Source organism: Neopelma chrysocephalum, unplaced genomic scaffold, assembly GCF_003984885.1.
Source record: "Neopelma chrysocephalum unplaced genomic scaffold, ASM398488v2 Primary Assembly neopelma1_96584, whole genome shotgun sequence".
Classification (NCBI taxonomy): domain Eukaryota; kingdom Metazoa; phylum Chordata; class Aves; order Passeriformes; family Pipridae; genus Neopelma; species Neopelma chrysocephalum.
In genome coordinates, this window is record NW_020925229.1 from 220,901 (window position 1) to 237,194 (window position 16,294).

Genomic DNA, 16,294 nt, shown 5'->3' on the forward strand with positions numbered 1-16,294 from the left:
GGTTTTTGAGAAGGCGAACCCAGACTGTAAAAGAGCTTTGCAAGCCCTTCCTAAAAGGGAGAGCTGTAGCATTGCTGAGCTGGTTCGACCCTACCAAGGAGTTGGCTCTGTGGGGCACCAGTCTGCCTCTTTAGCCACAGCCCTAAGCGCCCAGCTAGGAGTGCAGGAAGGGGCCAGACCTAGAGCGAGTTGCATTAGATGTGGTGACCCTGACCACTTTCAAAAGGATTGTCCTTGGAAGACCCTTAGCAGCAACATCCCACAAGTACCTAAGCAGTGGAGAACGGGCCAAGTTATACCAAGGGTGCCATGGGTGGGGCAGGGGCCACGCCATGAGCACTGCACTGCTTGCCGCTGTGCTGCTCGCCATCCTCCTCTTCTTTGCCACCCACTTTCGCGAGCAAGAGAGGAAGCAGTTTGAGGCAAGTCATAATGTGCCAACAACCAATTCCGAGAATACCCCTGTATTCTGCGTCCCCAAGAAAAGTGGGAGGTGAAGAATACTGCAGAACCTACGAGCAGTAAACGCAGTCATAGAGGTCATGGGATCATTGCAGCCTGAACTTCCCTCACCTGCTATGCTTCCAGCAAAGTGGTCACTACTAATAATTGACTTAAAAAACTGCCTTTTTACCATCTCCCTACACCCTGAGGATGCGCCAAGGTTTGCTTTCTCCATCCCCGCCTTGGACAATGCACAGCCCATGCAAAGGTATCGCTGGGTTATCCTTCCTCAGGGGATGCAAAATAGCCCAACGAGATATCAAACAGCCATCATACACCATTATATAGATGACGTATTAATAACCACGGCCACAGAAAATGAACGGCAATTTGTTGTTACTGCTCTAATCAAAGCTGTCCAAGATGCAGGGTTACAAGTTGCTCCAGAAAAAGTGCAGCAATCGCAACCCTGGACATACCTTGGATGGAAAATCATACAGCAGGAAATTTCTCCACAGTCACTGCAGCTCAAGGTAAAAAACACTTTAACTTAACACGAGTTGCAAAAACTTCTGGGAGTCATCAATTGGTTAAGGCCTATTTTAGGCGTAACCACAGAGGAGCGGCACCCTCTATTTGAGCTGCTTAAGGGGGACTCAGACCTAACGTCTAGCCGGTCTCTGACAGCAGAGGCAAAGCAAGTGTTAGACACTTGTGCCAAGGCAATAGAAGGCAGGCAAGGCAGAAGGAGAAATCCTGAACTGCAAATCTGCCTTGCTCTCGCACCCAGCAGGTACCAGCCATTTGCAGTTTTGTTTCAGTGGAATCAGACTGAAAAAGACCCACTGCAAATTCTAGAGTGGCTGCTTCTGCCCCACACACCACCTAAAACTGTGTGGACTACTAATGAAATGTTTGCCAAGCTTGTCATTAAAGGCAGAGGACGGTTGCAGGAACTGGATGGGAGAGATCCTGCGACCATCTACATCCCAGCTACAAAGGACAACCTCAACTGGATGCTAGCTGAGGAAGCAGGATTCCAGGCTGCCTTGGCAGGCTTTGACGGTGACATTTCAATTCATCTCCCTAAACAGATTGTGGGCAGAAGTTGGTAATTTACCTTTAAAAGCCACAACCAGATGCAAACATGAACCAGTGAAAGGCCTCACGGTCTTCACAGATGCATCTGGGCGGACCCAAAAAACTGCAGTGGCATGGGTAAACCCTGACACAGGACAATAGGAACGAGAGGTACAGACCATGAACCAGAGTTCTGTGCAAGTTCTAGAACTGACTGTCATACATATTGCCTTGGGAAAATTTTCTGAACAACCTGTTAATATTGTTACTGATTCCTGTTATGTTGCAGGGTTAGTGTCCCGTCTTGAAAGTTCATTTCTTCGAGATGTTGCTAACCCTCACCTGTTGTTTGAAATGCGTTCTGTATGGTTTATGTTTCAGGTTTACATTTAAGGATGACCAGTGGGGCAAAAAGCAGAGTCTATACAAAATCCATGAGTGTGTGTATGATGTATGGAATGACGGCTGTCAGTGAACGTGTGAGTGAATGAATAAGAGAGTTGTTTGATTGGACAAGTGCCTTAAACACCAAACACCCCACAAAATAACACTACCTCTGCCACATGGTCACTTTAAGAGAATTTAGTTGCTAAGCTTACCCTGTTCTTGAAATAAAGTTGAATTTCCCAGTTATTTAAACCCTCAGATTAATAAAAGTTATAAGTCTATGCACAGTTGGGCTAAGGCCCCTAGGTTAATAAAGTTATTTTTCCAAGTTGCACTACCCCTTAGAAATATAAGAAGGTTTTAAAAGGTTTACAATAGATGTATAAGAAGCCAAAGCAAGCGATGTGCTGGGTCATTGCAAGCTATGGTAGTTGTAATGTGATGTTCTGTTGTTTGCACTGTTGTTTTTGCACTGTTTTCGTGACCTTCTTAAATAATTGAGAAGGGGGTGATGTAGGAGGCATGTCCAGGGGTGCAGGGGAAGCACCAAGGGCAGGGAAGCCCAAGTGACATGCGTGGAAATATGTACCCTCATTGGTCACAAGGTCACGTGAGTTGAAGGGATAAAAGAGAGCGCGAGTTTTGAATAAACCTCTCTCTGACCACCACCTCAAGGGGAGCTGACTCCATTTCTTTATTATATAAAGCCCCACGTGACATGAGGGTCCATCAGTGCTGGTCACTTTTCAAACATCACCTGCTAAGGGCACAGGAGCAGGCAATTCCCAAATGCCAGAAGTCAAGCAAGCGAGGCAGAAGGCTGGCTTGGCTGAGCAGGGGTCTTCTCTTGGAAATAAGGCAAAAAAGGAAGGTGTATGCCCAGTGGAAGCAAGGTCAGGTGATGTGGGAAGAATAGAGACGCTGCTTGCTGCTGTAGAGAGAAAACTTGTGCAGCCAAAGCTCAACTGGAGTTGAAGCTGCCAGTACTGCAGGGGACAATAAAAAAAGGTTTTTTAAATACATTAATAGCAAAAGGCAGACCAGAAATAACACTGCTTCATTACAGGATGAGGATGGTCACCTCACAAACAGGGACAGAGACAAGGCAGAGGTGTTTAATGCTTTCTTTGCTTCTGTCTTCAACATGGATGACGGACCATGGGGGCCTCAGTGCCCTGAGTTGGAGGACCATGACTGCGAGAATGTTCAATTCCCAGTCGACCCTGAAATTGTGTAGGATCTGCTGTTCCAGTTGGATCCCTATAAGTCTATGGGTCCTGATGGGATTCATCTGAGAATCCCCAAAGAGCTGGCTGATATCATCATGAGGCCTCACTCAATCATTTTTGAGCAGTCTTGGGAATCTGGAGAGGTTCCAGTCGACTGGAAGCTGGCAAATGCCCCCATTTTCAAGAAGGGCAAGAAGGATGACCCTGGAAACTACAGGCCTGTCAGTCTCACTTCAATGACAACTGAAAAACACCTGTAGGACAACGCAGTCACGGGTCACAGACAGCACAGCTTCATGAGGGGAAAGTCCTGCTTGTCAAACCTAATTTCCTTTTACGGCAAGGTTATACACCTCAAGGGAAGCCAGTAGATGTAATGTTTTTGGATTTTAGTAAAGCTTTTGATACCATCTCTCACAGTATCCTTCTGGACAAAATGACCAGCACGCAGCTGGATAAACACGTCATAACATGGCTGAGCAACTAGCTGATGGGTTGGGCACAAAGGGTTATAGTAAATGAGGTTACATCAGACTGCCAGCTGGTCACTTTGCAGGGTTCCACAGGGCTCTTAGGCCCAGTTCTCTTCAACATCTTCATAAAGGACTTGGATGCAGGACTTGAAGGGATACTAAGTTTGCTGATGACACTAAACTGGGAGGAGCTGTCGACTTCCTTGAGGGCAGAGAGACCTGCTGTGGTCCGAAAGGGGGGAGGGGAACGGGGCCGCTGTGTCTTAACCACAAAATCTGAACTCCCAAAGACGTCGTGCAAACGATGTGGCAAAGGCAGACACTGGACTAAAGATTGCAGGTCTCTTACTAACATCTATGGAGAACTGCTGCCCCCGAAAAAGTCACCCGACTTAAAGAGAAAAGTGACTTTTAATTCACTGCCAGACCTCAGACAGTGCACCTGTGAGTTGTCAAGAAACAAAGCAGCCAGGAGTGGCATGATAACACAAACACCCCCGCAGCTGCGCTCCATCCTTCCCAGCCCATCCTTTCAGCAGGTGCCAAGAAACCACAGCAATTAGAATGGATCATGTTAAACCTACCATTCCCTGCAGTTCAACTTAAATCAAATGAACAGATTATGGAAGTTGTGCCCTCACCACATGACCCTGACCCTGAATTAAACCCTAATGAAACCTATCTGGTCATCTCGCACCTAGCAGTACACAAGAAAGGAATTACAGTATTACCAACATTGCTAACTGAACTTAACAAACATAACGTTTTTATTTGTATTTTTGTCTCCCTTCCAGCTGTACAAGCAGAAAGACCATTTCTAACATGTTTTGTTTACTTTTCAGGATCTCGTAGTCCACAGAAGGCCACAATCACTAGGCTTTTAGACACCATGGAGCAGTGGCATCTCGGGCTAGGAACAGTTTTTGGGGGGGAGTCGCTGAGCAGATGCAGCTGTCCAAACTGATTTGGAAGATGCAGATCAGTCCTCCTCCAAGTCCATTTAAACAAACACTTTTTAACCTGTTTTAAAATTTTGCTTTTCCTGTTTGTGTTGTTACTAACCGTCTCCTGTGTCGCAGCATGCTGCAAGAAGACCATCACAAAAAATATCTTTTTAGCCGTGCCTGATTTAAACAACAGAGGGGAACGGGGCCGTGACACAGCACGAATCTGGGACACAAAGGTGGGATGCAGGTAGAGGATTTATTCCAGCGTGCACGTGGGTTTTATCAGCTCCAGAGGGAAAGGGCCAGAACATAGGGCGAAGCAGGAGACAGACAGGCGGGGGGACAAACCAGGATAGGGACACAGGCAAAAAGGGGAGGAGCGCAGGAGGAACCAGGGGAGGAAAGGGCGAATGGGGGCTGCCTCCTTTCTACAGCTTCTCCAGCCAATCGGCAGAGAAACAGAGGAGCAGGGAGGTGAACAAGCTGGGACATGCCCGGAAGATACAAATTCTGGGGGAACATACAATGTGTATATGCATAACAACCATAAAGTCTGCATCATAAAGTTCGTTCAATTGCTGTACATATTTTTCCATTTCTGGAATCGTTCCCATTCCTATTCTTGGTCCTCGACAGAGACCTCAACAAATTAGAGGGCTGGGCACTCACCAACCATATGAAGTTTAAGAAAGAAAAGTGCCAGATTCTGCACCTGGGATGGGGTAACCCTAGATGTATGCACAGACTAAGAATGAGACTCTGGAGAGCAGTGCCATGGAAAGGGACCTGGGGGTTCTGGTTGATGGCAAGTTGAACATGAGTCAGCAGTGTGTCCTGGCAGCCAGGAGGGCCAACCATGTCCTGAGGGGCATCAGGCACAGCATTGCCAGCTGGTTGAGGGAGGTGATTGTCCTGCTCTGCACTTGTGTGGCCTCACCTTGAGTATTGTGTACAGTTTTGGACATCACAATATAAGAATGATATAAAGCTATAAGAGAGCATCCAACGGAAGGCTACGAAGATGGTGAAGGGCCTAGAGGGGAAGCCATATGAGGAGCAGCTGAGATCACTTGACTTGTTCATCCTGGAGAAGAAGAGACTGAGGGGAGACCTCATTGCTGTCTACAGCTTCTTCATGAGGGGAAATGGAGGGGCAGGCACTGATCTCTTCACTCTGGTGACCCTTGACAGGACCCGAGGGAATGGCCTGAAGCTGTGTTAGGGGAGGTTTAGGTTGGATATTAGGAAAAGGTTCTTCACCCAGAGGGTGGTTGGGCACTGGAACAGGCTACCCTGGGGAAGTGGTCACAGCACGAAGCCTGACAGAGTTCAAGAAGCATTTGGACAACACTCTCAGGCACATAATGTGATTCTTGGGGCCTGTCCTGTGCAGGGCCAGGAGTTGGACTTCAGTGATCCTTGTGGGTCCCTTCAAACTCTATGATTCTATGTTTAATTTTTTAAATATTTATAGAAAAACTGCTTATACAAACTACACAGAATCAGCATAGCCTCCCGATCTGATTATCAAATGTTAGCTAAATCTAAGCATATCATTAACTTCAGTTTCTGGAAACTATCCCAGAAAAATAAAGCAATGTACTCTGTATGGGAAAGTTCATTAAAGAAACCCTTTTCCAAATATCTATAAGTAGGTATTAACAAAAGAAAATCATATGCCCACCTCTGCTGAGCCAATGACAGGATTCCTTAACAGCAAACTAAGATTTTAAATATTTTCATATAGTTAGATACACAACTTCTTTAAATAAAATTACATATAGATAAAAGACTTAACATTAACATACATATTCCAACCCAAGGAAACTTTATACTTATATAAACTCAAATCCCCCTTAAGGATGGACAAGTATTACAGTTTCAGTGTTAACAAAATGAAACAACCAATCCTTAATTAAAAAAAAAAAAGTCTCTATGTGAAATTGGTCCCAATTAGTTCTTAAAATAAAGCTGAGATGAGAATGACTTTAGAACCCGACCATTGCAACAATCAGACTTCTAACTAACTTATCAGAACACTGAATGGGTACACTGAGTGCCCTAGAAAGCTGGCTACACCCTGCCTCAAATGTTACTGCAGCTTACAAGTTTATTTAGCAACACTCGCTTCTATATGTTAATAATAGAAAGATAAATATTAACCATTTTGCAGTGTGTACCTTTTTAAAGTTAAGCAACACTGTTAGCTAGCTTCAAAAGAATTAAAAAAAAGACAAGACAAATTCTTGAGCTTCTACAGAAGAAATTATGAGGAAAGTTGTCTATATAGAAATTAATACTCTGTTTATCCGACTCAGCTTTTCTTGTACTTTTTTCAAAGCCTTTGCTAATAGCTATTCCCACTGACATAATCCCAGACTACTTCAAGGAACAAGTTTCATCAAGCAGGTCATCTAATAACATTCCTCAACTACAGACAGTATATTTATAAATACACAAAACATAATTTAAAGATAGACCCATGCAAAAAGAAAAATTAACTTTTTTCCTATTCCAGTCATCAAGCATTTTATATAAAAATAAAAAATAATTAAGACTGCCTGAAAGTATAAAACAGTAGAAGGAACTTGTCAAGAACCCATAAAATTTTACTGGTGCCGACCATAATCTAGAGGAACAGAAAACCACAGAATTCTTGTTTAATTTGAATACTTCTATGCAACACAAACACAGTGTTGACATAAGATGCTTTTTCTGTCCTCTTATTGTGCATACCAGCAAGATAAATACCAAGGGGGGGCTGTGTGGGTTTTTTAAGGAAAAAGGGAGATATGGGGGAAACAGGAAAACTACTGCAGGAATCCTAAGAATTTATGACTGAAACAACAGGTGCAGTCCTATGATGAAGAGATCTAACAGCAGAACTAGTGTTCCTCCACAAAAAAAAAAAAGAAAAAAAAAAGGAAAACAAAAGGTGAAGAAATATGGATGATAGTATGCCTCTCAATAGGGTATGCTAGTAGGTGAAGTGCATAAGTCCCATGTTGAAGTTTTGGCAGAAAATATACAACAAAATAAAAGCTTGATAAAGTACAGGTTAAGAGTCTCTATTCACTATTTAGATTAAAAAACCTTTGATTTATGTTAATTAGAAATACTGACTAAAAGAAAAAAAAAACAACAAAAAACACCCAAGAAAAACCCAGAAAATTCCTCTATTAACTTTTTTCCAGCATCAAATGTTCCACTTTTGTTTTTCTGAAGCTGAAGTTTCCCCATTTATATATGTACTTATGTTCAGTGTACTTACTGCTTCACTTCCAACATAAGGGCAAAGTACAATTTTGTTCTGCTGCTCCTAACCATTCTTTTAAAATAACATTTCTGACATCATCTATTCAGATTGATATAAAACCAGATTTATATACAATTCTATTCTGCAAGTACACAAATTATAAGATCTGGACAAATCAGCAAAGTACCCAGCAATTTTAAAAAATAAGGTGTTTATAGTCCCTCTACAATTCGAAAACAGACATTAGTAAGAAACACTAGGTTAACTGATGAAAAAAGGTTACCTGCTAACTACATTAACTGTGAAACAGAAGAGAAACCTCATACACTAAAATCAAGTTACATCACAGCTACAGACAGCCTCACATCCACAAGGGGAGTTTAACCACCCCAATATCTGCTGGAAGAACAGCACATCAGGACATAAGCAATCAAGGAGGTTCCTGGAGAGGCTCATTGGGAATGTGAAGGCCAAAGACAGCCTTGGCTGCAGTGACCATGAGACAGCAGAGTTCAGGGGGGCAAAAAGCAAGATCACAACACTGGACTTCAGGAGAGTAGTTTTGGCCTCTTCAGGGATCTGCTAAGGAAAAACCTGGGCCCACTGCTGAATGGGCCAGGGGGCCTGGTCACACAAGACATGGAAAAAGGCTGAAGTACTGAATGCCTTCTTCAACTCAGTCTTTACTGGCAAGACTGGCCTTCAGAAATCCCGAGTCTCAGAGACTGGAGAAAAGGCTGAAGCAAGAAAGATGTACTCTTGGTGGAAGAAGATCAGGTCAGGGAATACTTCAGCAAACTGGATGTACATAAGATCACAGGCACTGATGGGATGTGCCCATGAGCACCGAGGGAGCTGGCTGATGTCATTGTGAGGCCACTCTCGATAATATCTGAATGATCGTGGCAATTGGGAGAGGTGCCTAAATACTGGAAGAAAGCAAATGTCACCCATATCTTAAAGAAAGGAGACCCAGGGAACTACAGGTCAGTCAGGCCTGTCTTGATCCCTGGGGACGGTGATGGAGCAGCTGATTCTGAAAACCACTTCCACGCAGGTGAAGGACAAGAAAAGTTACAAGGAGTAATCAGCATGGATTCACCAAGCAGGAGTCTTGCTTGACCAACCTGATAACCTTCTATGATGAAATGTCTGGCTTGGTAGATGAGGGGAGAGCAGTAGATATTGTCTACCTGGACTTCAGGAAAGCTTTTGACATTATCTCTCATAAGTTCCTCATAGAGAAGCTGTTGATGTATGGGCAGGATGAGCAAACAGTGAGGTGGACTGAAAACTGGCTGAACATCCAGGTCAAGAGGGTGGTGGTCAGCAGCACAAAGTCTAGTTGGAGGCCAGTATGTACCCCAGGGGTCAATACTGGGTCTAGTCCTGTTCAACATATTCATTAAAGATCTGGACAATGAAGCAGAGTGTATCCTTAGCAAGTTTGCAGATGACACAAAACCAGGAGGAGCAGCTGATACACCAAGGGATCATGCTGTCATCCAGAGGAACCTCAACAGGCTGAAGAAATGGGCTGACAGCAATCTCATGCAGTTCAATGAGGGGAAGTGCAAAATCCTGCACCCAAGGAAGAATAACCTCAGGCACTAGTACACATACTGGAGGCTTACCAGTTGGAAAGTAGCTTTGCAGAAAAGGACATGGGGGGTCCTGGTGGACACCAAGTTGAACATGAGCCAGCAATGTGCCCTTGCTGCAAAGAAGGCAAATGGTATCCTGGGCTGCGTTAGGAGGAATGTTGTCAGCAGGTTGGGGGAGGTGATTCTTCCCCTCTACTCAGCACTGGTGAGGCCACACCTGGAGTCCAATGTCCAGTTTTGGGCTCCCCAGTACAGGAGAGACACAGACATACTGATGCAAGTCCAGGAAAGGACCATGAAGATGAAGGGACTGAAGCATCTCTCCTATGAGGAAAGGCTGAGAGAGCTGCAACTGTCTAGCCAAGAGAAGCTCAGAGGGGATCTCATCAATATATACAAATACCTGAAGGGAGGGTGCAAAGACAACAGAGTGGCTATTGTTACTCCTGCCCAGTGACAGGACAAGATGCAATGGGCAATATCTGAAACACAGGAGGTTCGGTCTGAACGTGAGGAAACATTTTTTTTTTTACTGTGAGGGTGACTGAGCACTGGACACAGGTTGCCTAGAGAAGTTGTAGAGTCCAAAAATGCCAAATAGTATTTCCCCTCAGTTTTCAACACAACACAAATTTATTCTTTGGTACGGAGTATGGCCTTCAAATAATTATTATAAAACTATGCACTTTCAGAAAAACATTGTTTTCTTATTAGCTACTCAAATAAACAAATGTTGTAGAACTCTGGACTTGCTACCTCTGACAAATTCATCTGAAGAAACTGTAACTACATTCAGACAAAACAGTTTTTCCTTTTATTCAAACCAGGTTTGTTTAATACTTCTCTACCCAGCTCTCTATCTTCTACTGTTTTTTCTCACTAATATGTTGTCTCAACAGATACCAAAAGTGACTGTAACAATACATCTACCATGGGAAGGATTTTTGTTTTCAAAAGATTTCAAAGGATTTTCATTTCAACTTGATAATCACCGCTTGAAGAAACACCATATGAAAATATGAATTATGTTGGAATATACTGGAACTGCTTCTGTCATCTTAATGCAACACTAAGGTATATCATGTCAACTTTAAGATTTTTATTCAAATACATAAACAACTAAACTATTTCACATATCACCAGTTTACTACTAAATTAAATATCATTCATTCCTTAACTTTGTAGGGATTTCCATAACACCATTTCAGACTGCCATCAACCTCTGGCAGTGAGCTTTGAAGATCGGGTAGAGAGTGCAGAGAAAAAGACCAAACACAACACAGAGAATTGTCCACTCTATTACCTAGCATCCTGTGCCTCCCACCTACCATTAAGCTACAGCATAAACATACTACTTCTATACTCAAATGAAAAAGCACACACTGAACAGACAATCATTAAGTCAGTCTCATTCAGGATTGTGGGGCTAGCATTGCCTTGCACAGTATTTGTATGCCCTCTGCACAGCAAGGACAGAACTGGAACAGAGGTAGGATGTGTGATGATTAGTTAACATGTCCATGTAGTGCTTCCACAACTCAACAATTAAAGAGGTCAGCCCAATCAGGAAATTCTGAATTCCTTAAGCCCATCAGCTGATCTGTGTCACTCATCCAAAGAAGTTGTGCCCCGCTTCCTGCCACCCTGCCCAATAACCATGGTTATGTAAGCCTTTGCACTCATGGATATTAAGTTTAGCCCAATATTGCTGAATGATTGGATTTGCTGTTGTTCTGACCTGGATAATCGTACTACTGAATTACTGGATGTGTTGTAACAGCACAGATAATTGTACTACTGATCTATATTTATTACTGTACCTATAGTTAGTAATAGCTTGTTTATCCCTAAAGCTATTGGGTCTAGCATCTGTTACTGTATCCTGAACCTATAACTTGGCAGTGCCACCTTAGGCCCTTACAAGGATCAAAGATAAATATCAATCATACTTTGGGACTTTGAGTACTTTAATTAGCAGAATCTCTTACACATTGACAAGCTTCTCCCACTGCTACAAAATTAATCACATTAAAATGTATTCCCATTTTCCTGATGTACTTGGGAAAGAGGAAATGTATTAGGTGTTTGCTTATATTAAAGTGACAGATCTTTGTTCAATTCTATCAAAGCAGATGGTATGACTACAAAGTAAGTACACTTCCAAAATAAAACATCAGGACTGAAAGGATAAAACTTACTATCAACATGCAGCTTAACCAAGACTGGTAAAAAAAAAAGACTTTTTATTAAAATAGATGAATGAAAGAGAAAAAGGCTCCTGGTTATTTTTAATTAGCCAACAAATTTTTTTTGAGAAGTCACAAGAATTATAAGTTACAAAAATAAAAAACAGGTAAGTAAATGGAGATATAAGTTTCTGAATCAATTTTTCAAAATCTATTTTGTTGCTTAGATGTTTTTATATTGAAGTATCTGCAAGAGCAAATACTCAACTACACAGTTATGCCGGTCCTGCAAAGACTTCAATATCCCTTTTTGTCTTAATAAGCTAAGTAGCCTCATTGACCAACACAGAAAATCAGGGCCTTCGCAGTCATGCTTTTTGTCAGAAATTTTATATCCTCTTTTATGAAAGTTAACCTTCATGCTATCATGAGTTACACTACTCTGACAGCAAAATCCACTAATAATTGTGAAAGTAGTAAGAATTACTTAGTATCGAATATATGATCATTCACCAAGAATTACCTCTCTTTCTAAAAAATATTTGAAAAAACCACAACCTTACTTTCTGAGAAACATAATAACCAGTTCTAACAGAAAAAGCAGTGTGATCTTTCAGAGAGAACAGGATTCTGTATCTCTCTGACATAATACACAATATTGAAGAAGTAACTTCACTTTTATGTGCTTCTATTTGCCTCCTCAGTCTTTATCTAAACTGCCTGATTATATTTATGGAAGTGTACAACTTTAAGACTATTCAAACACTGTCTTCACAAAGCAAAGTCTTATTCTTTATTAACTTTCACACAAATTCAAGAAATTAAAAGAGGAAAGGATTAGTAGAAAGCCTGTCATGGTTAGAGATTATTTAAAAAAAACCCCAAACATTTAATATTACAGAAATTAACTCTCCAACACCGGAGTTATGAGAGATGGTAAAAATGAACCCAAATTCAGATGGGTTTTCAGATGAACTTTGACCTATACCTTGAACATATCTACCATCCTGTACCTTGAAACCCTGTTATTCTCTATACTTACTATAACTTCAGGAATAACATATTTCTATATACCAACATAAGCAATTTAAGCCTTTGAAACTGTTTCATTTTGGGGAGAATAAGGTACCTACTTGAGGGCTGTTCCAATACAAGCTGTAGTGGTTTAACCTGGCAGGTAGATGATGATGATGATGATGATGATGATGATGATGATGAGCTAAACACCACACAGCCACTCGCTCACTCCCTCCCCCGTTCCCCCTCAGTATTAAGCTAGAACATACAAAACAAGTGATGCTCAATGCAGTTGCTCACCACCTGCCGACCGATGTCCAGCCAGTTCCTGAGCAGCGGCCCCCAGACAACTTTCCCCCCTAGTTTATACACTGAGCATGATGCCATATGGTATGGAATATCCCTTTGGCCAGTTTGGGTCAGCTGTCCTGGCTATGTTTGCTCACAGCTTCTTGTGCTTCCCAGCCTACTCACTGGTGGGATGATGTGAGAAGCTGAAAAGTCCTTGACTTACTGTAAACGCTGCTTAGAAACAACTAAAACAGTGTGTTATCAACCTTATTCTCATCCTAAATCCAAAATACAGCACTATACCAGCTACTGGGAAGAAAATTAACTCTACCCCAGTGAAACCAGGACACAAGCCTTGCAACCTTTTTATGTAAATCTGCAGACTTCCTGGAATTAGTTCGTTGTTAAATCCAAAGGTTGTGTTTAGAGCACTCGCTCGTTACATGAACTCTATATAACATTACCTCATTTTTTTTATTTCGCAAAATATAAACATAGAACTGCTCTGCCTCTAGCGCAAGATTCTTTATATAACTAGCATTGTAGGAATCCCGATTAATCTCATGGAAGGATAAATATAATAAAAATATTAACGAATACTTACAGGGTTTTTTTTTCATTTGTCTCTTCTTCCCAAACATAACCTAATTAAAAACTTCTACACTTCCACAGGAGTTTGACATGCACTTTCCATTGAGAAAGTGTGCGGGCCTGACGCCGCGCTGTCCGCTGCGACGCCCCCCCGCGGGGGAAGCGCACAGGGGTGGCGGACACCCCGCGGGGCACGGAAGCGCTGCTACTTACTGGTTTGTGGGGGGAGCATTGAGCGGGATGGCCACCTCCTCCTCTTCATACTCAGGCCCATCCAACGAGTCGCCTTCGTCCATGGTCCCCAGCCCCCCCACCAAGGAAGGTGGCGGCGGCGACGGAAAGGCGACAGTGCTGGGTTTGGGTGGGAGCAGCATCCCTCCAGACACCTCCGGCCCCTGTACAGTTGCTGACACGGCGCCTCTGGACACCAGAGGGGCAGGCCCCGAGCCTAGCGCCAGGAGCCCCAGCGCCGAGCACAAAGCCGGACTGCCGGCGCCCGGGCTGTCCCCGCCAGAGCCCAGCAGGAAGGGGCCCTGCGATCCCAGATTCTTGCCCTGGCATAAGGTGGGATAGTGCTCCGACTCAACTCCGCCAACGGCTCCCACCAGCCCGGCGGAGGTAACCGAGCCGCCCTCCTCAGCCCCGGCTTCGGCCGCCATCATGTTAAACCTCGCTCCCTCCTACTTCCCCCCCCGCCGACCGCAGCACTCCGGGGAGGTGACGACGACTTCCTCCTCCCCGCGACTCCGCCTGTAGGGAGCGGAGCTGGGCCAAGAAGATTTCTCCAGCAGAGACGAGCTCTGAACAATAGCCGTCTGGGCACCTAAAGTAACTTCACAAGGCCCCAGCGCTGCGCCTTATACCCCTGCGGCCGCGAGGGGAACAACTCCTGCAGAGACACGGCTCCGCGCTCTCACCCCACCCCTCCCCCAAGAGCCAGCGAGGGCGCGCAACTGCATGGGCGGGACAAAAAAGAAAAGAGGAAGGAAGCTAGCTAGCTAGCGACAGAGAAAAAAGCGAATTGGTGAGCTGCACCTGCGCGTTCAGTATCTCATTCTCATTTGCATTCTCATGCAGGGAGTAGGCAGCAGATCGTGGAGCGTGAGGTAGCTGGGAAAGAAGATGGGGGTAGGTTCCCTGCTCCCTCTCGAGGAGTGTAAGGGATACAGGGAGGGGAGGGAAGAATAGGGAGTCTTCCATTCCTGCCTCGGGAAAAACAAAGAAATAAAATAAAAAAAACCCACACCAAATAACGCCACAACAACCAAACAGGAAAAGGCAGATCTCCCCAGATCGTGCCAAAGTATATTCCTCTCCCGAGTTACAGCATTGAAGTTGAGGACAACTGTGCGAGTCTATTGCACTACCAAAGCGTGAAGCAATAAATACACATGTAGGTCTGTAGGGAAAGCAGGGTGGTTTGCAGGTCGTTCCAGTACTGATATCGGGGGTTAGAGATGTAACAAGAATTTTTGTAGTGGAATGTACCATAGAAACTACATATAGCTGAGCCAAGTGATTTAAAGGGACTAACCAAGCAAAGAAACAATGAAGAAGGGAACTGAGGCAGGCAGCCAAGCAATACCAAGTTACTCTATAACCAGGCATATTGTCTTAAAGAGGGTCATAAAGCAGTCACTTAGAACTTTAGGGGCTCGAGACAGGGAAGACCACTGAAGACACCTGATAAAGCCCCTCCGAGACCTTATAAGGATATGTATATATGCTAATAGGTGTTGGGAAATGTCACGAATATGTAACAGGAATGCAGGGAACGAAAAATCAATAAACACGTAATGCTGGCATATAAGCTGTAACGAAGATACCTCTGTGCACTTTGGCGAATTGATTCCCAGGGCACCCGGTGTGCTGTGACTAGGCAGCGCAACATAATAAAGAATTCCTGGCTTCAAAAACTCACAAATCGAGTCTTAGAGGTTTCTTTTAAGAGCCGATTTTAGGCAACAGTATGAGAAAACAAAAACCAACAAACAAACAAAAGCAGTAATTTGCTCAGTGCTATACTGCTGCCTACAGGGAGACCAGGTCTAGTGAGACACCATAGCAGGGATGCTGCAAGGGGAGCAGATCCGGATGGGGAGCGATGCCATGGGCTCCAGCCATTAGGGGCAGAGGAAGCAGGGGATTGAAAAGAAATCAGTTTTCATGTCCAGTCACTGTATACATGGTGATGAAGGTCTCGCTGGGTACTCACGTGCTTATTCAGACGGTGCTGTGCTTCAAGCTGCTAGTAGGGCCTTACTGGTGGGTTACTTTCTAGGTAAAATTGGGAAGTATTCTGACAGGATTTCGGCAGGGGTAGTTTTTCATGATGCTTTAGTACTTGGATCCAGACTTTCTCAGCACAGTGGAAGTTGCTATGTTTGTACAGCATTTTAAAAATACCTCATAACAGCCTAGATGCAAAAAACCCAGAATGATTCAAAAGATCTAGCATTAATTGACCACTTCTGGGCCTGTCTTCCATAGGATGACAGCACTGCTCAATGAAAAGGATTTTTGTATAGTGTAGGGTTTGACCTTGGCTGGCTGCCAGATGTCCACCAAGCTGCTCTATTCACTCCCCATCCATCAAGATAAAAAGAAAACACAACAAAAACTTGTGGGTTGAGATAAGGACAGAGAGATCACTCAGCCATTACCTTTATGGGCAAAACAAACTTGATGGGGGGAAATTAATTTAACTTATTGCCAATTAAACAGATAGTAGGATAATGAGAAATAAGAACAAATCTTCCCCTCATCCCTCCCTTCTTCCCAGGCTCAAC

The 16,294-nt window shown here is 43.6% G+C and overlaps 1 protein-coding gene across 2 annotated transcripts in view; it reads right to left on the minus strand.

Moving 5' to 3' along the window:
- The window catches only part of LOC113981485 (ras GTPase-activating protein 1-like), a 118,566-nt gene extending 104,390 nt beyond the window's left edge, over positions 1-14,176 (minus strand). The window contains exons 1-2 of one of the 2 annotated variants that reach the window (XM_027708892.1): positions 13,917-14,167; positions 13,719-13,856 (exon numbers count right to left, since the gene is read on the minus strand). In XM_027708892.1, the coding sequence (XP_027564693.1) occupies positions 13,719-13,856; positions 13,917-14,167 (389 nt within the window). Of the gene's footprint in view, positions 1-13,718 lie in introns of both variants that reach the window. The other variant, XM_027708893.1, reaches the window with a different exon arrangement.
- Between the last annotated feature and the right edge of the window lie 2,118 nt (positions 14,177-16,294).